Genomic DNA, 23237 nt, shown 5'->3' with positions numbered 1-23237 from the left:
GCAGTGCAAGTGCTGTGATTCATCTTCTTCTTCTTAAAATAATAATAATAATAATAAATACTTTAAAAAATCATCAGAACTGTGTCTGGTCTGGCCGCCCACCCGTCTGTCCCCACCAGCTGCTCTGGGAACCCAAGCACTTGGCCCTGCACGTGCGTTCAAACCCACAGACCTCCCTTTCCCCATCCACTGTACTGCAGCTGTAGATTCTGCTCTTTTCCTCGACCTGACAGCGATGCCTTCCTCAGAAGCTGTGTTTTTCAACAGAGTTTGCCTGGACTCAGCTGCTGGATGTACTTTCCCGAGTTATTTGAATAAACCATCGTGGAAGGGATGGCAGCGACGGCGTCCTGCGCTCGCACCTAATCCTCCGTCAAGCAGAGGGATGCTGCCGTGGTGTCGGGTGTAGGGCAGGGAGGAGAGGAGCACGCTGAATATTACTGATCGTAGCAGATCTTCCCTGCCCCGTGCCTGGCCCAAACCAGCGCGAGACAGATCCTTGGTGACCACCTGCTCCTTCAGCATTTTTATCACAGGCAGCTTTAAAGCCCTGCTCGCGTTTCCTCATCAGCTGCACCGGGGTTGCCCGCCCTGTTTGGCAGGATCATAGCTGCCAGGTTTGATTGCACAGCCCTAAATCAACAGCCAGGAGAAGCCTTTCCGTGCTAGGGCACACAGCGCGGGGTGAGGGCTCACAGCCTCCCACCCTGTCTGCCAATGGGATGCATCAGCCAAAATGGGCACAGAGGGGATGAAGCACAAAGCCAACAGACCACAAGCAGCTCCTGTAAGACCCCATAACTGGAAACTTTCCCAGTCAGCACCAGCCCACGGCCAAGGGCCTGGCTGCAACAGGGCACCCGGGCCAGAGTTGCCTTTCCGAGGGCCGGCAGGCCCGGGCAGGCGGAGAGGTGCCGTGAGCACGGCGAGGTGCCGCTGCCTTCCCTTCTGACCTCCCCTGAGCAAAAGCAACCCAGGTTCTTGCAGCTCAGCAAGTTACCTTTCATCAGCAGAGCCGGCCCGTGTTTAAAGCAAAATTAAGGCTGCCTGGCTTTAAAGTGTTTAATTTCACAACCGGGAGAGGCTAACGTCCAATTAGTCAGCTGGGAAGCCGTAACTCCTCAGTTCAAGCCGCACACCCCGGGGCCCAACCGCGTCCCTGCCCCTTTCCCTCCCTGTTCTTCACCATCGCCGTCTGAGGCCCTGACAGCGACGCTGCCTGGGGGCCAGGGCTGCAGTCAGCACAATTCCCTCCTTCAGAGCACCCCAGTGAGCCGTGTCCTCACGTGCCACCCCAAAAAGCTGCCAGCAAAGCCAGACGCTGGGCACGGGGAGGTCTCGGAGGTGGCTTTCCACACACAGCAGCACCAGGCAGGCTTGCTCCGCGTTTAACCCAGCTGGGCCTGCCTGAATGAAGCCGGAGTTGGAGATCAAAGGGCTCGGCGTGGCAGCAGCAGTGCTCGGAGGCTGAGCTGTGTAAAGCATCCTGGGGATAATTGCCTGAAATTGCCGGGTTCCCAGAAAGCAGAGCCCGCTGGCGCGATTCCACCAGGAGGGAGGCCGCTGGGGAGCACGGCGAGGCTCTAGGTGCTCTCACTGACTACTTACTTCACCATCTAGTGGCAAAAGCAAATAACGCGGAGAAATCATCCAGAAGCAGCAGCTGGATCTGTGAGGAGAGCTGTCTGAGTGCCAGCTTCCCCCTGGTGTCCCCACAGGTGCCTGGGAGCACGTCCCAGCAGCAGGACACGGGACACGTCCCGGCTGCCCTCCCTGGGCTCCCACCCTCCCACAGCAGCAAGGACAGCCAGGGAGGAGCATGCCAGAGGGCAGCACCCAAAACTGCTCCAGTCTCCCCATCCTAAACCATCACAGTGGCTGACATTTAGGCTGGCCACTACCTCAGGACCCTCTGTCCTGCCGCTGTGCCCCCAAAGCCCCCCCCTTGTCCCCAGCAGCAGCCCTGATCTCCACACGGAGCTCACCCGCCTGCTGCCAGCAAGGCCGTGGGCAATCCTCCCATCGAGGCAAGCTCACGCTGCCGGCAGCCACCCCTGCCCCAACACCTTCTTTCCCCTCTGGAGTGTCGGGAGCCAGGCAGAGGCACCCGACGGCCACGTGAGGGAGGTGAGGCCGCTTTTCTCCAGAGCCGGGGCTCCCGTCCTGGCGCTGGTTTGCAGATGCCACCTGTACGTGCCACAGAGGGAAATCCATCATCGTGACTGCGGCCGTCCCCTCGTCTACAACACAATTAACCCTGTATGGATTATAAGCTACAATATATATATATAATTTTATTTCTTTTCCCGAGAGGCTCAAATTCAGTTTAAACACCACCTTCCGATTTATTAGCTGATTCAGCACTACCGCCTGCTTTTCAGCAACGCACAATAGCTCTCCCCAGGAACCATTTATCCTATCTGGGAATACCACCCCGAGGGCGGTGCTGTGTGAGCAGCACAAGGCACTTGGAGGAGGCAGGCTGACCCACTGGATGCAGAGAGCAGCAGCACAATGCATCCCCTTGTGCTTTCTCAATTCCGGTTTTCCTTTTCCCTTGAAACACCACAGGTAGCAAGGGAAATTTTCTCCGGACTGAACTCACAAGCTCTGAAGCACCACATAAAACCAAGCACATAACGGCAAACACAACCCTCTGCTGCTGCACACAAACTCTCTTCCCTTTTTCACAAGAAGTAATCTCCATCCCCGCACAGGGCAGAACCAGCAAATCCCCCCGCCAGGGCTCTGCCTCGGCACCGGGACGGAGCCTGCAGCAGGTCGGTGCTCCCGGCAGCACCGGTGCCATCGCCACCGTCACCTCTGCCCCTCGGGGAGCAAGTGATGGGCACCGCAGCCGGGAAGAGGGAAAGGAGCCATCTCCTCTGACAGCCCCGCTGTTCGACCCATCCTTAAATGAAGGGCAGGATGGACAGGGAAGGCAGCCGTGGTGGGAAACGCCTGAGCTCCCCCACGGATGGGAAGCGTTGAACCCTCCCTGAACTCTGCTTTCCACTCGTAGAGCCCGAGCAATTTGCTGGCTCACAGCCGCGGAGAAGTGGAAATTGCCAGGCGGCACCCAAGCGTTACCGGAGGCGCAGTCCCAAATGCAATCAGGTGCACTGACAGGAAAGCAGCGTAACCGAAATCAGGACTCAGCAACACCCTTTCATTTCAGCCAGGCTGGAAATCACCCCCAAATCCCCAGAAAGCACGTCATGGATTTCATCTGGCTTTAACCAACAGCCCTGCGAAACTGTTCGGGGACACACTGGCCACAGGGCAGCCAGTGTGGGGCTCTCCACCCAGCCAGGATCCAGGCTCGGGGCAGCTCAGGAGGGCTCCTAGGCCTTGGGTATCAGGCCAACCAAGTCCTCTGGAGCTGAAAACCACCACTGCTCCCCCACCACAACCCACTCTTCATTGTCCTTAAGCGGATCCAGAGACAGCAGTGGCAACGTGCAGTTACGGTAGCTTTAACACATATCTTAAGAAAATCTCTTCATTTATTTACATTTCTGGGGAACTAAGTGTCTGTACAAAATGAAAATATCATTTTCTCATTAATATTTCACAAACGATTTAATTGTGGGAGGGTGTGGGTTTTCCCCAGCAGAAGCGATGAGCATTACCAAGTGTTACACATATTTCAGAGCCCTTTCAGGGCCGCTCTGTGTCACTTCAGGAACTAAGACATTCATCCTTGCTCCTGACAGGTTTGGAGCAAAGATCAGCCACAGGATTACTTAATCAAAATTCATTCCTCTCCAAGCCTCGGCACACACCCCAGGCCAAGCCATTCATCCAGCGAGCGCTCAGACATCAAAACCTTCACAGGGAGCTTCAGGTTCGCTCCGGGACACCGCGTAACAACCCAGCTGCACTCCATAAATCACGTGTACAAGGAGCTCGCAGAAAAGTAAACCAACGCACGGCTGAGCCAGATGCAGCAAATCCATCTTTTATTGTCCTCCCTCCCAGCCACCTGTTCCCCAATCCTGTTTTCCTCCTGGTATCTCCATTCAGCAACAGCTTGAGAACAGGGGGTTGTGATGGTGCAAAGCAAGTTCAGCCAAGGATCGGGATGCACCAGCAGGTGTCAGGACCAGAAACTGCTGAGTACCCGCTTTTTTTTTCACCTTCTCTCTCTCCCAGCCCTTCTCCACTTACTTCCACTCAGCACAGCCTGGAAAGCACTGGGCCAAGACAGCAGGCTTGCTGCAACAAGTGCGAAATTTGGAGGAGGAGAGATGGGAGGTGAGAGTACAAGAGAAGACAAGACCACAAGTGACACCGAAAAAGCTGGTAAGGAAAAAGGAAGCTCTGCTGGAAAAGCCCCCAGTTTTCATGGATGATTCTGCTGCTCTCATCCAATGCAGGTGTTTTAAGAATTTCTTGAGGGGAAAAAAAAAAAAAATGCACTTCTATTAAAACTATCCAGACAACACTTGGCAATCCCTTGAGGCCCCACAACTGTAACAACACGGGACAAAAAGCAGCGACGAGCTCAAGTGAAGCAACTACTAGGCTACAGCAAATTAAGGATTCGTCATGAGTTTTAACAAAGAAATACTTTACCAGCAGGAAAAAAGAAAAAAAGAGAGAGATGGTGTTGTGGAAAGAGCTTTTAAAAGGGAACAATTTTTTTCTTTCCCTTTTAAAAGGGAACAAGTGTGCAATTTTGCAGATAGCATCTCACTCAGAGCAGTGGGGTAGATTGATCTCTAAAGACTCTTAAAAGGTTTTGCAGTGGAAAAATAGTTGCAAGGCACAGTCAGACAATTAAGCGTGCAGCCCAGGCTGCCAGCTGCTCACTCGAATGCTCCAGATGGCTCCTCCTCTAAAACATCATCATTTGATCTTGGTAATCAAATTATCTCCCCCTCTTACAAGCCTAAGTGAGACAGGGCTTGGATGAAGAGCTGATGTATTTTATTTGACTGATGGCTTGCAAAACCAAAACAAATTAGCTTTCAAGGCACTCTGTCTCTTCTAATTGTATCCAGGCTAACCATCTCCAGCTCTTTAACACCTTTTTCTCTGGCATAGGCTGCTCTCGCCACCACCTCCAACCCAAAGCACTCACTGTAATCTATCCAGCTGCCTCGGGTCCAGGTTTCATACGGTGTTTGCACCCCAAACACCCCAACGTGCATGGTGTGAGTGCGGCCCTGCCTCTGGGCAACAGCGTTGGGAGACTCGGGATCCTGAAGCACTTGAGGCTGGGTTAACTGCACCAAAACACATCCCATTTGTCTCGCCAGGTACCCAAAACCCCACCTGTATGTTTTCCAGGCCTTAATACAGACATTAGGACACAGGGTGCTGGGAACAGACACGCTCTTCACTTCGCGCTCAGGTGCAGCCCTCTTCCAAGGCCAGGCTCATCTGGGGATGTTCGTTTAAAGCATCTGAACAGAAAGCGCTCGTGGCTGGCAGGGGCCCCTTGGGAAAATCAAACCCAACCAGGGCAGCGTTGAGCTGCAACTAAAAAATAAGGAAGAGTAACACTAGAAAATTCCCAATATTTTCAGAAAGTGTTACGCTCAGGCTGTTAAAAAAGGCCAGCTGAAATATTCAGAAGTCCTATCTGCTAAAGCCACGCACTCCTGCCAGCACGTTTGAAATTCTGGCATTATTTAAATCAGCACACCCATGTGAAGTTTAACATCAGTTTTGTCTCTCAAATCTAGCTGCAAGAGACAATGAAAATTGGTGTTACGGCTAATCAGAGGAAACAGTTATTGCAGCAGGTGGCTTGCCTCCGAAATCTAAATCCCAATCTGATCCGTTCCTAGTAAAATTATTCTGCACTGAAATTTAGCACTAAACTTTATCCCCCACTCAGCTTCAGTTTTTCATGACAGCTGTACCTTTATTTCACAAACTAGAAGGCAAAGAACAAAATAGCCTGCTGAAGGCCACGGATTAGGGGAAAAAATGTCAGAGCAGGGCTAGAAAACTACAGAGAAAGGCAACAAGAATTACCCCAGAATGGGAGAAGTTTTGTTTGAAGGTAAAAAAGGCAGAGCTCTATGACTTGAGGAAAAAAACCCTCCTCTTTATGAAAAACCCTCAAGAATAGTAAAAAGCAGATGAACAGGAAAGAGACTCTTGATAAATATCTCAGAATCGAAGAACTGGGAGTCACCAAATGAAATAAGGTGGTGTGGTTTGAAACAAACAGAAGGAAGTCCTTTTTCACCCAGCACATAATCATATTGCAGAATTATTAGACACAGGATGTTGCAGAGGCCAGAAATACAAATAGATTTAGGAGGAAAAAAAAAAAAAAAAAAAAAGAAAGAAAGAAAGGAAAAAAGAGCACTTCTGTGAATTTACCAAATCTATCAAGGGCTACTCAATGCCGTGATGCCGACGCTGCTTTGAGCCCTTCAGACTCAGCTGCTGAGCCCCGGGGCAGGGTGCCAGAGGAGCTGCAGTCCCTGCTGCTGTCCTTACACGTCTGCTGCTCAGCACCACGAGATGGGGAAGGTTGGTATGTGGCCAGCACTGTGGCATGGCACAGCTGCTCTCATGGTACAGCTGCAAATCCCTTAGGGTCGCTGCATTCAGGTCACCAGGCCACCAAACGAACCTACAGGGATGTCCGCAGCTCAAAGACAGACCACAGGGCAGTTTGATCGCATCCATGCTCCCGCAGCAAGTGCTTCAGTGCCCTCCTCGACACCGTATCTGAACTGCTATGGCCTCTAGATTAGGATTCCAAAGGATATCAGCGTGTGTTTGTTTGTGGGACACGCTGCAAGCCATGACCTTCTCGAAACAGCACCTATCCTAGGGAGCTTCACAGAGCTAAAGGACAGCACTTCGGAGCTGCCAGGTCAGCTTGGAAATACTGCCTTATACATCAGAAGTTTAAATGCAGATGGCTTCCTTGCAGGCAGAACAATTCTGGACCTACTTCAAGTTTCTTGTTGTTGCTGAAATGCATTTTGCTCTAAAATCTAAGACATTTTCCCTTTCAAAGTTTTTTTTGTTGTTGTTTTACTTTATGCCTTACTGTACTACAAGAAAAGGAAAGCAAAATATTTTACCAACATTTGCTTTATAAAGGTGTGCAATTTACACATCTCTTTTGAGTAAAGTAGTTACTGTCAAGCAACTCTGAAGTTTCCTGTAATTGCTATACATGAAAAATCTGTATCTTACTTGAAAAAAAACATCTTTTCAGGAGTGACAAGTATATAACAAGAAGGCAGTTCTTGATAATTTGGGGTTCTGCAAAAGTATGACTTACATCCAGCTCGTGTTAGACTATAAATACTAGAAAACTTTCAAAAGACTCAGTGGCAGCTCATTTACAAATATACTATTTATAACGAATGCATTGATACAGAATGACTCTTATAAAAAAGCAAGGCAATCTTTTATATAGACATAACAATCAACATTACAATAATTCAGATTAAAAGTACATTTTTGTAGACTGTTTACACTCTTGTTTAGCTTGTAACCACAAAATTAGTGTGGTCTGGTATTTTTCCACAGCAAAAGTCCTGTGCAGTCCTGGTTAAGACCTAAACATCAGAATAATAAACATAATTTTCTGATCTTTGCCAGCATAAAAACAAAATCCACTTGCAGATACTATCGTTTGTTTGTAATTGTCCTTACTGTGCCTTGAAGTTCGTGTTGGGCAAATTATTGCCAACTGCAGATCTAATTAGAAGCTATTCTGGCGTGCTAATTTGATACAACTGAGGTGTGATACTGACTACATGAAGATTCTTTGTTGTATCCAGATATGAAGACTCCCCAGCTAAGAGTTTGCACTGATTCAGAAATTAAAAAAAAAAAAAAAAAAAAACTCTGATAAAGTTTTCTAATTTTTAAATATAAAGTACTTTTCCAACTTCCGAGATTGGAGATACTTGGATTTCAGGTGACACAATGGGTTTAAGTGCTAACCAGCCAGCCAGTCTGAGTACTACTTTACTAAATCATGTACAAACACGACCTTCAAGAAGTCTGAACATGCACTCACACAACATCAGCAAAAGATGGACAAAACTGCAGAGAAAACCTAAAATCCAGAAGAGGCACTGAAGCAAATATTCTACAGCACAAACCTCTTTCTAAAAAGTGGGCGTGAATTTAGAAATGTCCAATAACATCTGACAAACTACAAAGTGCCAATCACATAACTTTGTGACCCCACCTTTACATGCAGCACTTCCACTGCATTTTTACTAGACAAATTTGTTTAGGAAGTTCAATATGGGACAGCCAGAGACATAACTTTAATACTTTTATATTAGTTATACTAAAACAAAGTATTTTTGCAGAGAATGATTACCAACTTTCTGTTTTGCAAATTTAAATGCAATATGTGACCAAAATGAGTCACGATGGCATTTAAACCTTCTTTTTGTAATTTAACAAATCCCTAATCTGCTTTAGACCTTATCAAAGTTCCATAATACTGTATAGTCTATAGTACAGTAACTCAGCTTCTGTGAAGTCAAGGCGTGATTCAGGACAGTGTCTTTACAGACCATATGTATATGCACTTTTTTTTTTTTTTATGTACATAGGCAGACACACAAAATTGACATTTTGTCCATGGGCAAGCAATAAAGGTCATGATTTTCACCCAGAATAAAGATTGTCACACTTCTCAATAACCCTTGTAAATTATTTTGAAGATAACAGTAGAGCAAGGAAGATTTAGAATATTTAATATGAGTATCTGGGAATCGCCCATTTCCCATCCTTATTTGAAAGGAGCCCTAAAGAGTTCATTTCACCACCTTGTCTATGCTTTCATACACATATAGATACACATATACATGTATGTACGGATACATACACTTGTCAGGATGAAGTTATTTCCATTCAGACTTTAATTGATGAGGCCCAACAAAATACTTAGACGTGTATGAACCAGCATGTGTCCAACTGAATGTCATCAGGCATTAAGTACAGTTTAGAAACTGCACCAGTTAACAGTCCAGCATCCTGACAAATGCAGAAGTTTTATGTCAGGATAGAAGACTGCTTTGAATGGTCAAAACTGCTGGATTTATATGGATCTGTGAATAGATCTGGATATAAATCCCCGTATGTGCATATAGATATCTATATGCACATACTCCCAAGCCATGCTACACATTTAATACCTAAAATTTAGGCTAGTTTTAAGAACTTCAATTATTTCTGACTTAATTTCTCTTGTACCAGAACTTCTCTCACACTGCTTTTATTCAAATCTCTCTTGAGACGCTGAAAAAATAAGCACTCACCTCAGAATGTATAAAATTAAACTTCTAAAACAGGGTTCAGGATTATCTGGCACTGCAACAACCATACTAGTACAAAGATAGTTTGAAAAAATATCCTGTTTTTAATATAGTAATGAATTAAAACATAGCTTTATTTATTCCTATAAGTGTAATGAAAAGAATACTTTGTTTGTAAGCGAGTGTAACGAGCACTATTTTGGTAGCCAACTTCTCCACAAGAACTTATGTGAGAGAGGGTCAGCTCCAATCATACAGTCATTAACCGTGTACCTTAACAAGGTGAATAATCAACATATTTACAAACTAAACAAATTAAATCCCGTCAGCTCTTATAAAAAATGGGATTGAGAAGCAGACAGGGAATGAGACCAAGATGCTTTAAAACACAAGGGGTCGCCACTTTTGTTTTAAGGAACCCTATTACTCAAACCAGTTTCCCCTAGTGACCTGAGGGCACAAATACGGGTTTAGCAGTATATCCAGAAGTTAGATTACAGTCTTGAAAATATGCACTTCAGCATCTTCATATTTTAACACCTTAATGCTGAGAAAGATTAACTTCAGGCAGAACCATAAGAAAACAGCCTTTTATAAACTAAAGTCTAAACTGAAAAGCTACAGTAGATGTAAAAAAAAAAAAAAAAAAAAAAAAAAAGGGGGGGGGGTCAGAGAGAGAACGTGTGAGAAAGAAAAAAAAATTACTTAGTAAAATCCAGTGACATCTACAATAGTTTTACAGCATGTTTAAGCCCTCTAAGGTTTTATATCTCCACCTGCCTTCCATTTAAAACTTACTCCTTGTTAATGAAAAGATGTAAGACAAAACAGAATGCAATGCCAAAAAAAAAAAAAAAAAAATAGATCAAGGCAATATACATAAGTAAGCATGCCTGAAAGCCAGAAATAATATTCCCCAAGCTTCTGCATGTGAAATAGATTTCTCATGGCATCAGCTGATTTTATTTTGTTCAAAAGATACAGTCCTCTAAGCCACGCTACCCCAGCAGCAACTCCAATGATTACAGACTGGACAGCTCTTCAGTAAACGTGGAATGCAACCGCCTCAAGCTCCTGCCCTCCTGGAAAGGGACAACTGGCCCTGCAAGTGCAGCAATAGTGTGTATTTCCCTGAAGCATCTTCTGCCTTTTGAGCAACCAAGAAAGTCGTGATCAAACTGAATGTCCACTACTTACAGTGTTTCTCTTGAGCTATCAACATCTATGCACAAATGAAAAAGGTGCCTCTTTTTTAATAGATCAGTTTAATACTGAAACAGATAGGATGAAGTTAAAAAAGAATAATCAAGATACTGAACTGAATATTTTGAAGCAAGTGCCCCAGCTGTGGGGAAAAGTGCATTTAGTTCAGCAGCAAAACAGCACAGTGTGAAGATATTGTGCTTGGACACAGAAGTTCCGTAATGGAAGGAGGTACAAGGCAAGTCAAGATATAAAACCATAGTACATTGTTAACCAACCTTAAAACTTACATATATTGCAGTGTTTAAAAGTAAGACACATTCATTTATTGTACAAGGACTAGAAGGAATCCTTAAAATTGCCTGTTGTAGTTTATGACTCAACATTGTAATAAAAATGTACATATATATTATTTCCTTGCCACTTAACTGTTCTGTCAGACCTCATGGAATCGTTACTTCACAACATGAAAACCGCTCTTCACTGAGGATACTCCATGATTTTACCAATCTGAAAAGGTTTACTTGTGCTAGAAAAGACCAACTGCAAAAGGCTCAGTTCAGATATGTTATGCCTGCAACTGATAACTCAGGGAAGCAAGACTTAGAATTCAAGCTTTTTTTTTTCTTCCTTTTCGTTTTGACTGCATCCTTTTCACCTGCCAGTTGTTCTGATGAGAATATGTCTTTAGTATACAAACCAGTTGATAAAAATTCATCAGCAGAGGCATATAAATTCTAGATATGATTGATTAAAACAGAGCAAATCAAAATAAAACAAAATCCAGTGATTTACTCTGACTGTAAACAATATAAAAACACCATTTGCTTCAAATCTCAAAATAAGTTAAAAGAAAATCCCAACCTCAGGACACATGACCCTTTCAGGCTTTGACACAAAAAAAAGAGGGAGTAAAACAGAAGAGTTCATTATATAAAGGTTACATGTTTCTCTTAACTGAAAGTAAATCTAAGCAAAACTATTTTTGTCCCTTAAATTTGAGTTCATTGGCAATTGCTTTAAATGAAATGGCATTTCCAGATTACTCAGACATCCATCCATCAAATTCAGCAAAGAAAACTTAGACAAGCATTTTTACAGAATAAAAAAAATCTAAATGGCTATGATTCCTCTATTAGCAGAAACACATAATGCAGTCTTAAATTCGCCTTTTTATATTATTTATATATTTATATATATATAATATAATATAAACCACATATATTATATTATATTATATATACATATGCAGACAATTACAACATTAATGCAGTTTGTATTTTGTACAGTGTATTGGACAATCCGATTAGCATCAGACCATGGCACGGTATGGTCCCTGCATTTTTAGGAACTGAATGATGAAGGAGGGTCCTCCTGCAACAATCTGAGGTGGAAGGTGGCTGAGCGGGCAGTTCTCAATACTCATTATTGACAGTTTGCTGCAAAGAGCCAGCTCAAAGGGAAGGCTGTGCAGATTGGGGTTGTCATTCAAATACAGTTCTTCCAGATTCTCCAGTGTACCTGGTTAAAATAAAATAATACAAAGAGGGATGGTTTGGTTCATGCAGTTTTTAAACTTTTAGACAGGAGCTCTAAGCCCAATTGGAAACTCTTCACAATATAAAATCAGTCAGTTACTCATCCGAACTCCTAAACTGCAAGTTTTCTTTTCACCATTATCTAAACCAGAGCCACATCTACATTAGCTTTTTCCATGAAAATAGCAATTACAACATCTCCCTCAGAGAGCAACTGAGAATACACAGAATAAAAGAACTGATGGAGATTTTACCTTAACTCTTCAGCTTAGCAATTTGAAATTGTAGTCAATACCGAATAACTCAAATTAGAAGGGCCTAGAATCTACTCATGCCACATGGCATCTATCATCTCTAATAAAATATCTATACCCCACCTTTTACATAATTACAACATATTTGTTACAGACCTGAAGCTGTAACTGTAGTGTGACACAGAAATATATATATTTGAAATACACTCCAAACACACAAGTCCTCCTTACGACACGCCCCACTTTCCCATCTTTCATACCATACACACCTATAATCTAACAAACTATTTCATCTCCCTTGAGAGAAAGCAGCTGGGGAAGGATGTCTCAAGTGAACAGAAAGAATAACTCTACTCCTCCCCTACTTTCTGTAGATTTCCTTGCTTTTCTTATCTACTTAAGGTCAAATACAGCATGATGCTTTACAAAAAGAAGTGTGTACAGAGGAACTATCAGCAGAAACATTTGCTTCAGCTGTCTATGCCTTACACAAGGTTTTAGTCTACACCATGGAATTAGAATAGGACTTGTGTATTTTCTAACACTGACCTCTTTCCAAGAAAAAGAATAGTTTTATGAGGTGATCAATAGCATGCAGCTTGTGGAAGAATTTGAGGATAAATTGCATCTCACCATTCCAAGCTAGTGTGCATTTGGCAGCTCTCTGCAAAACAACTCAAAAAAGCTAGACCATTCATTTCACTACAGCTTGCTGAAGCGAGATAAGTATCATACACTTATAGTGCTTTTTCAGTGGCACATCGTTCACATCAGGTTGTGTATATCTGGAAGTTTCGCATGAATTTTGTAGCTCTACTTGTGAGCACAGTAGATGCCTATCTTCTGTGTCAGTAACTGCTTTTGCTCAGCCACACTGCATAAAACAATCAAAAAAAAAAAAATAGGTCTTACCAATTTCCTCAGGAAGGTGTGTGAGAAGATTCTCTCCAAGCCCAAGGTGCGTTAGATTGGTAAGGTGACCAATACCTCTTGGAAGGGTGGTCAACTGATTATTAGTCAGAACCAATTTCTAAGGAAAAAACATTTTTAAAAGTTAACTTGTGCCTTAAAATAACAGCAAAAAACAAGATACATGGCTGATAACGTGGTGGGTTCTGTCTCGAGCATTTGAAAATTTCTACATCCCAACATTTCAGAACTCTACGAGGCATCGCTAAACATAAAAACCTAACAGTCCATAATATTAAAACACACACCTTCCATCCTAAACATAAAAGTTTTCATGAAAATGACTGAAACCACAGAAGTTATTCCCATCGTAGTATCGTACTCACGGTGCAACACAGTAAAACTCTAAAACTTGTTTGTTCGAAATCAGCTAATGAATCTGGGGAAGAACTAGTGGGGACAGACTGGGGAGGAAGTTGTGAAAGATTCTTAACTTTTGGTTCTATATCCATCCAGAATAGTTTGCTTCACCAAACTAGCTGTAATTAAAACAGTATGGTGTAAATAAAGGACATAAGATGTTTATCTCTGCCAATTATTGTTTCACCTGCAGATCCTTGAGGTAAGCTATTTCATTTGGCAAGGATTCCAGTTTGTTTTCCTCTAGATCCAACTCTCGGAGTTTCCTTAGATTTCCGATTCCATGGGGAAGCTTTTTTAGGAGATTGTTTGACAATATAAGAACCTTCAAAAAAAAAAAAAAAGAATTTCAGCAATGCAATAAGTAAACAAGGATTCAGGCTATATAATAATATAACAAGACAAGATTGTTTAAATTCTTAAGTAATGAAGTCCAAGATTAGTGTACAGACAAATTATTCCTTTTCTCCCTATGCCCTTTTGAGTAGGAGTAGCAGCAAGTGAACGTACAGATCGGAGCACCTAAGCAGAGCACTGTGTAGATATCCGTTGGCTTTCTAAAATGGACTCCTAGCACACACTCACCCCTACTAGAATATTATCTTCTCACGTTTCTCCTTCTTTCTAAAATGGATTATAAATATCCTACATTCAGCAAACGTAGCCTCATTTGCAATGTCAACTAACAGAGTTATTCATCGAGCCACAAGTTATACTAGTAAATCATTTAGCTTCAGACAAACCTAACAGTCCTTAGAAACAACCAAGCCTCATAATAACACAGCGAGCAGTAAGGTAATCACTGATTAAACAATGCTATTATCTAGTTATTTAACACAGCAGGTCAAAACAAAAGCGTGAAAGAGCAGAGGCTCATCCCTGCCAGGCTGGACAGTTTCAAATGCCAAGGTTCAACAATCTCACTCTCACTAGCTTCGTGGAGCCTGGAAACACTGAAGGCAGGAACAGAGTAGAGAACAAGGATAAAATCAAAGTGAAAATGAAAATGAATAAAAGCCAAAAATTTAGCATTGGCACAAGCAGTGTTACAATGGCCTTCCTTTACGTGTTAAGATACACAACGGTAGGAATAATAACGCTCTAATCGCATATCTAGAAACAAAGGCAGGAACAGAAAATATTACCTACATGCAAGGCAGCTGACTTAGCACTGCTGTGGGAACCTTCACTTTTGTGTAAACACTGCCCAAATAGCTCTTTGTATTTGATTCTTTAATTACAGAGAAAGATAGCACTAATGGTTTTGTGGACTGCACAGCTCCCGAGCTTCTGCAGCTAGCAGACCACCCACAAATCCAGCTGTCAGAGATTACCAACTTCCCAGTCCAATCAGCCTGAGCCTTAACTTAAAGAAAACTGGGCTACTAAAGCACTATTGCTCTGCCACATCAACTTTACCTCAGACTAAACAGATGATTAATTATTCAGAGCAGTAGCCACACCGAAAACTTGCAATTTCAAATATACTATTTGAAAAAGTACTTTAGCAGACTTTATCCATTGGCTCACAGAGGCTGTGAAGTCCCCTAATAAGATGTCAGAGCTGCCCCAACAAGCACCTCTATTCTTATGTCCCTCCGAGACTATTAAGTTTGACTGTCTCTGCTGAGGGTACCTTGAGAAACAGGTCTAGGGGACAAGACAGGTGTAGTTCATGATTTCCACGTAAGAGCTCTTACCCCTTCAGGGTTGAGGAGAATTCCCACCTGGCTGTTTACAAGGTTCACAGGGCTATGTTCAAGCCACTTTTGACTGAAGACCATTTCAATATGTTTTTCTGACCCCCTCTGTTTCCATGCTGGTGTCTCCAAGAACTATACTAAGTTCAGAGCCATTTAATTTCCAGCAATAACTTTCTGTTGAAAAGTTTTCTTTCTATATAGTTAAAAATATGTATGCAATAACCCTTTGTGCACATTCATCCACAGTCTAAAGCACAACATTCAAAAAGCTGGTCACAACAACCAAAAACAGATCAAATAAACCTATTTAAATGCCATACTTACATGTATTCACTTGGCCTTATTTGACCCAAAATAACATTACTTATACCTGTAGTAGAAAACGCTTATTTGCAGGGATTCAAGTAGCTGTTCAGTTATGTTCTTCTCACCTCAAGAGAAACAAGCCCAGACACATCCTCAGGGATTTTTGTGAGCTGGTTAGTTGCTAAGTTCAGTTCTACCATACTAGTCCAAGTTCCAAAGTCCAGCGGGAGAGAGGTCAGCTGATTGTCCTGTGATTTAACATATCAAACATTTAGGGTCTGCATTTGCAAGATGTCAGCAAGGCTCCTGAGAGATTAGACAAATGGCTTATAAAATACTTCACAACAAAATAGGAGATAATTAAATCAGAAGAATAAGAAGGTGACAACTACCCCCCCCCCTTTTTAATAAAAAAACTGCCCTCCAACGTCCCAGTAGTTAAAACATTTTTCCTTTTCATTGCTGTATACAACGGAGAGAAAAAAGGACAGAGAACTCACCATAACTTACAAAGTTGCTATCAGCAATGCTGAAATACTAAAAATATATGGAGCCTGATAAAAAAAAATCCAACACCACCTCTTCCAACCATTTAACAACAACAAAAAAAAAGTGAGGTCATTACAAAACTACAAAAGCAAAGATATTACTCAAGGCTCTGACTACGTGACTGAGCAAGCTGGGACACAGGGAATAGCCAGCAGAGCTTCATAGCTCAGTCTGAAATCAACAGATACATGTCGTTTAGGGGAGGTGGGGAATAAAAAAAAAAAAAACAAACGAATGAAACAATGGAAATATACGTTAATGGCCCAGAGTAAAATCATCTGAAATTAATCTAAACATCCTACTACTCAAAATGCTCCTATGATTTAGATCAGACACCGTATATTCAAAAAACAGAGTCAAAGTCCTGGTAAACATGCAAAGTTACAGATGCGTACGTGCTGCAAAAACTAGTAATAATGCAACTGAAAATACATGTGTGCCAACAGTTTTCTAAGATAGTTGCTGAGCTTAATTACTGCTGAAACTTTTTTTTTTTAATAATTTGTTACAAGAACATAAACCCATTTATTGAAAAATATTATCTCTTTTCCCTGTTTCTCTTTGCTCTGTTCTCTACATGTTCATAGCACAGATTTAAAGGTCCTTTTTTCCTGCATGCTCCAAACTTAGGTTTTAAAAGAACATATTTTAAAAACGTTACATAATTTTGTTTTAAATAAGTTGCAATACACACTCACATCTTATTAGATGATTATTTGAAAACTTTGCAGCCACTTCATTACTGTTCAGACTCCAGCAAATGTGACAAAAGATTAACTACCGAAATACAGCCGCCTCAATAACATTTTGACAGTCCATTTTTAAACTAATCCAGAATGGTTTCAATGTCTAACAGCAGCAGTGCCCACTTGAGCACGATAAATTCATCCCTTAAATCGTTAGGCTTGCCAGAATTCAGGGAACAGTGCTCCTCATTGATTTTACAAACAGCAGCATGTTTCTGTGCCTCACCTTCATGTTCAGCTTACTTAATACTTTAGCTCTAGAGAAAATTCCAAAGGGGATTTTATTGATGCGGTTGTGCTCCATGTTGAGAGAGTAGATTGTGGAGAACTGGGACGGGCCACCCACAGGATAGGACTGGAAGCAGTTCCTGGCCAGCGTTAAACTAGTCAGTTTGACAAGGCTGGATAAAAGACCCTGCAGAGAGAAGAAAACCACCCGGGAACTTAGGACAGATTTATTTGAATACAGCTCTATTCCTTCAAGGGTCTACTTGGAAATGCTCCCCCCCAAAGCTTATCCCCCAAATACACGTTGCAACACACAGATCAGGGTTAGATTTGATAAAACTTCCATCAGCAGCAATCTCCCATCACAGCCATCACCCTTTACCTTATTTCCCCCGTTTTCCTTATACACTGATATATACATAAAAACAAAGACACCACCTTTGAAAGCACAAGTTTAGTAGGTTTTCCTTGGAAAGGAATTTTGTAATCACACCTTGCTACCTCTTGGGCAGCTCTGAAGCCCACAGGCAGTGGCCGCAGCCAGCAGCATGCCCCCATCAGATGTCCTGGCTCTGGGGGATGCACAGCCCATGGCACTGAGCCTCTCATCTCTTAGCTCTGACCTTTGCTCACAACTCAGACAGGGGCCCGAAGAGGTACCAACAGCACACGCTGCTCTTCAAATGTGTATCGGATACCTCCTTTGGAAATTGCTTTGAAAAATCCCTTTTTTTTTTTTTTCCTCCTATTTCCAAAATGCTCCTAAATAATTATTACTCCACCTTTCTTTTCATCCCACTTCAAAAAAGAAAAGCAAAAGGCCTGGAGGTAGCAATGGTTGCCCGTTGAGTGCACAGCCCCACTGTACCCCTCCTCAGTTAAACTGACTCCGAAACCTCAGCAGCGCGGACAGCAGGGTTTACCCATTAGTTATGCGCCAAGCACGTTGCTGGTACCACGGGGATGAATAATGAGAGCTAAATTCCTGCTGAAAGTGTCACCTTTGCTTATTACCATGCCAACTTGAATTCAGCCCTATTTGCTTAAGCGTTGCAGGAACTGGAGATTTGTGCGTGGCATTACGTACCATAAATAATGCAACATCTGCAATCAGGAAAGAGCCGTAACAAGATAATGATTCCGACCGTACCTCTAGTGTCAGTGCTTCTGGATTGCACTTACACTGCTACACGCACTGTAAAAACTTTAAGAAGATGGTTTTGCTGCTTTCACCAGGAAAGCTTTGGTCAGTTTTCTCTTCTAAACTCTTTATTAACATTGCTGTAAGTAAAGCGGGATTAAATAGGGAATAGTCTACAAGTCATGGCTAAAACTTTTAAGCACCGAAATACAATTCTGGGGGCATCACAGTAAGCATCAATAAAGCAGGTTTCCCCTAAAGACAAAATAATGGATCTATAAATCAGTATTAGTCATTAAAACCTAATCATTTACTAACACAACCTCTGATTGGGAAATACTGTTTCTAGCTATACTTTACTTAACTGATATTCTTTGTCCTAGGGTTAGGCAGTCCCTGAGCTCTGTTACAGAAACACTTTATGGCTTCAAATGGATCTTGGCATTTCCTAAAGCCAATTTTTCAACTCTGCATCTATACAAAAAATATTAAAAATGTTAGCTAATACACTCTAATAGCCTAGAGTAATTAAACACATTTGAAGGGAAGCAAGAGAGCTTTGGCAGCACAAAAAGAACAATGCTCTTATGTCTGTGAAAACTGTGGCAGTGCTGCCTTCTCCCAGCCCATCCTTTTAAGATAAAATATTTATTAGGCGTTGTGTCAGCAGCCTCAGCTATGTTTTGAAATTCCAAAGTTTCTTCAGCAAATACAGTTCTTTGTATTATAGCAAGGAACGCTTTATTTTAAGCTGATTACAGGATAAATTATACACTTCTGCAAGGTAGCTGCTTAGGTGTTAACAAATTATTGGCAAATACGTGAAGAAGTCAGTGTGGTCTCAAATAGTTTTGCATGAGGACTGAACATATTTGAAAAACAAGCAATCATCTTCACATTATCTTTTTGTAATTACACTGTAGTTGCTTTTATAATATGTCAGGGTGGGAAGAGCTAGCTTAGTCCTCATTTTAAAAGCAGCCTGGTGGCTTTCACTCAGTGGCATTTCCTTAAATGATAGCTTTATCCAAACATTTATTAAATTCTGGGTCTTCAGTCTATCATTGCTGAGTTTAAAAATTTATCTGACAGAAAAAGGTCGTGACATTTTGTTACTACGAATACTTTGCCTAATTCCAAATTTAACTGTAAATGTATTTATTTTTTTCTTGTATGTATAGTTTTTATATACCTCTTTGATGCTAGTGATTTATAGAAATCTCTCTCTCTTTTCAGCTTAGGAAAGCAGTCTGGACCACCATTAAAACAGAAGAGAATATAAACTCTATGCTTTGTCTCACAGCTTTAATCTCCAAACAGTTCTAAATCAATGGAAGAAACATCCAAAATAAGAATAAATCATATCAGATTTTTTTTTATGTTGTCCAAGCAATTCTGCCCAGGCACTAATGCTTCCATTCAAACACTTCCTCTAAATGTTTACTAGCACCAAATGCATGCAGTCGAGCATCTTACAATCTGCTGCCCTGATAAATCAGTCTCAAGAAATTACAAAAATGAAAAAAAAATCAGGATGAGACGTATAACCCAGCAGTATAAATAGTTTCAAAGTATGCAGACACCAAAACTGTATTGAAAAAACGGTCTGTAACCACCTACCACACCTATCCAGGACCGTGAAACTGAAGGTTAATGAGGCGAGTTTCAGGGAATTTCTGAGAAAGAGTACAGACAAATATAAAGATGCACTGGGGACTAGGACTTGTGTCTCCACCTCAGCGTTAACAAAGCACTCCATTCAGGAAATGTGTTGCCTGAAGAGACTGAAAAGGTGACTCCAGAACTTCTAACAATGAACTTTTTCTTTGCTCCCGCACTAAGCGTGAAGCAAGAGACCAGGGTAAAACAACCAAGTGCAATGACTATGAAAAGCATGAAAACTGATTCTCCTCCCTTGTCTGTGATGCTTGCAGAGTTGCTGGAAACTGAAACATGATGGAAATTTTTATTTTTTTGTGACTTACGAAAGGTGCATCAATGAGTTGCTGGATGCTACCCCATCAGTGCCAACAGCATATGGTTCTCCATGTTAAAATGAGAATGCTAAAGCCAAGTAAGTAGCTGCAAGCACACTTTATTCACTCTCTTAAAGGTCATTCTTGCCTCAATTAGGGATAGTTATCCTTTTTTTCTTTTTTTCTACTTCCACTTCTTCCACAAAACATCTCTTATACAGCTCAAATGATGGGAACCACACGTACTACTCCTACTTCTGACAGAAGCTGCGTGACGTAGGCATATCTAACTGCTATAGAAGAACTTGTACAGAATTGCAATATTTCACACTACACATGTAGATTAAAACAAAGGGTATTCCTCAGAGTCGCGAGACAAAATGAAGTTATTTGACATGTTCCAAATCCTCTACAAAACAAAGACGCCTTACAACACATTCCCTCCCAAACCCACTCCCCTGTAACTCTCACCTCTGGTAAAGTAGAAATGTTGTTGTTCTCCAGATTCAGCTCATCAAGTTCACTGCATTTTGCTAAAGACTTCGGAATTGCTGACAGCCTATTGTACCTCAGGCCAAGACGACTTAGACTAGACAGATTTCCTAGAGGGAGGAAACAGTTATTAACACATCATTATATTAACACCAAGGAACAGAAAACAGTTTGACTTCTGATTCTTCTGTAGTCTCATACTTCACACTTCAAACTTTTCATAGGGTGAAAAGGAGTTGTCATCCCCAAACAGGACATTCATAGCTTACCGTGCTTTCCAATGCTGACACCAACAATGCAGGAGAAGTAATGGTACATGCCTTGTGTTATTCTTAACTTGTACATGATACTGTAAGCAAGGAAAAGGAAAGCCTGCATCCTACTGGAGAAGTGTCCTATCCTGATCTTTCTACCAAAGAACTCTGTTGTTTTCAATATCCCCAAAACAACTTTTGTTTTTCAAAAAAAAAAGAATTTACACATAGCGTCACTGAATGCCATGACTCATATTACCAGAACTTGGGCATACTTCACACGGCTTCGGTTTTGGCAAAACAATTTCCTCTACAGGGGGTGAGGGGGGTGGGGGAAAACCACACAACACCAAGGCTCTACTATCCTCCAAAAGCAACACAGTCCTTAAGAAGTGATGACGGAAAAAAAAAAATCTTTCAAGTTTTTCAAATGATACCGAGGGAAAAGTCCGGGAGAAGTCTGCAAAAATCTGGACAATAGTGCTTTAAAAATATTTCTGAATATTGCCAGGCTGACAGTCCCTGCTGATCTGTATTTCTGTCCAGAGAAAAAGCCTTGAGAAGCTTGCATCTTGAAAATTTCCTATGTGAAGATCCCTTTAGCTCTCACCTTTGACAGCTAACAAGCTCTCGGGGTCAAAATCAAGTGCTTAAGAATGTCTTTGACCTACACAGTCCTGGGGCATTCGGTACTCTCCTGCAAGTACTAAGGCGCAAAACTTCTCTATAAAATCATCTGGCAAATAGTATGAAGAACGGTGCAAAGCCTTCTGTCTCATCCATGTGTTTAGAAAGCACGTTTGTGCATGTGTATGTTCATAAGCTTCTGCTACTGAAACAAATTCACACACTTAGTCCTTGCAGAACGTTCACTATTTTATACTATTTTACATTTTTACAACCACTTGTGCGACAACTTACGTATTCTGCATATTGAAGTACCAGAAAGATACATGATAAAAGGAAGAGAAGATTCAATACTAGCAAGAATAACCAAAATTTTTTTAAAAATACAAATAAAAAATGAAGGGAGCCTTATATGTATAGTCCGACCAATTCCTCATTAACTGAAGGATATATTAATGTCTATACATATGAACTTCTACAAAGGTGATGGGAACACAGCAAATGAAGAAGCAAATTAGTGTATGAAATGCACTAGACAGACAAAAAGTCTGAGCAAAGGAAATGGCAAAATACCTCTTTCTTGAAGTACTCCGGACTGGTGAAAACATACAGTAAGAATTGGCCCTAAATCACGGAGTGGTTAGACTGGTAGTGTACCTAATAAAAACTGAGAACTGGAAATGCTGAATGATTCACTGCAGTTACTAAAAAAGAGATTCGTAAGAACAGTGAGAGGCAAAAAAGTCCAAAAAAGCCTCCCATAGAAAAAAATTTCCAGGTCTTACAAAGCAAGAAAGAAAAGATGACAAATTTTCGGTGTGTATCTAGTGCCTAGCTAACGAGCTTAGCAACAAATTCCACTTGGTATTGTCAAAAACTAAACAGAAGTTTAAACAACAGGTAGCCACCTGGAGCTGCTTAACTAACATCATCTCCCACCGGGATTTTTATTTATAAGTGCTTTCTTTCTGAGCAAGTCTACAGTTTACTTTGACGGAAGCAGCAAGATAAGTCTTCCTTTAACCAAAAAAGGCATTTGAAACCTGGGGCTATCGATATTGCTCTCTGATGCACAAGTCGTCATCATTTTGGTTTTAAATCCTACAGTACATATCCACACTAAGCAGAATACTTAAGACCTGCTTTCAACCTACAATCCACTAGCACCAAGATGCGCATTCATGAGCAAAGCAGCTATTTCATGCCATTTTCAGCAAGATCTGTCCATACAGGACACTGGCCTGGCTCCACAAGACGCACATCCTATCGCAAAGCACCACGATCATCAGGATTCACTGCTCTACGACGAACGAAGCACACCCTGACTGTGTTTCTCTGAATTGCTATTTAACACTTCACTTACAAAACAAGCGATCAGCTTTACACAACATAAAGATGCCAATTTATTTTTTTTTGCTACTTAAACCTTGAGCTGGACGCTGATCTGGATTTTTCAGGCACTCTGAAGGAGAACAAAGAGGGCCCGGCTCGAGCAGCCAGCGTGATGCCAACTGTTGCTTAGCAATACGACATCACTGTGCCGAGTCCAGATTGCGAGCACAGGTTGGATGGCTGTGGCTCCATTCCTACCAGCAACGTGGCATTTGAGAAAAACAACACAAGGCAGC

The 23237-nt window shown here is 41.9% G+C and overlaps 1 protein-coding gene across 2 annotated transcripts in view; it reads right to left on the bottom strand.

Moving 5' to 3' along the window:
• Positions 1-8470: 8470 nt before the first annotated feature.
• The window catches only part of SHOC2 (SHOC2 leucine rich repeat scaffold protein), a 61653-nt gene continuing 46886 nt past the window's right edge, over positions 8471-23237 (bottom strand). For both annotated transcript variants that reach the window (XM_084525950.1, XM_084525951.1), the window contains exons 4-9: positions 20708-20838; positions 17118-17306; positions 15722-15844; positions 13775-13912; positions 13171-13288; positions 8471-11987 (exon numbers count right to left, since the gene is read on the bottom strand). In XM_084525950.1, coding sequence (XP_084382076.1) covers positions 11779-11987; positions 13171-13288; positions 13775-13912; positions 15722-15844; positions 17118-17306; positions 20708-20838 — 908 coding nt within the window. In that variant the 3' untranslated portion in view covers positions 8471-11778. The remainder of the gene's footprint in view (positions 11988-13170; positions 13289-13774; positions 13913-15721; positions 15845-17117; positions 17307-20707; positions 20839-23237) is intronic.

Source organism: Aythya ferina, assembly GCF_964211825.1.
Source record: "Aythya ferina genome assembly, chromosome: 7".
NCBI lineage: Eukaryota > Metazoa > Chordata > Aves > Anseriformes > Anatidae > Aythya > Aythya ferina.
Note: the sequence above shows the minus strand (reverse complement) of the source record. Positions and strands in the feature narration are given on the sequence as shown.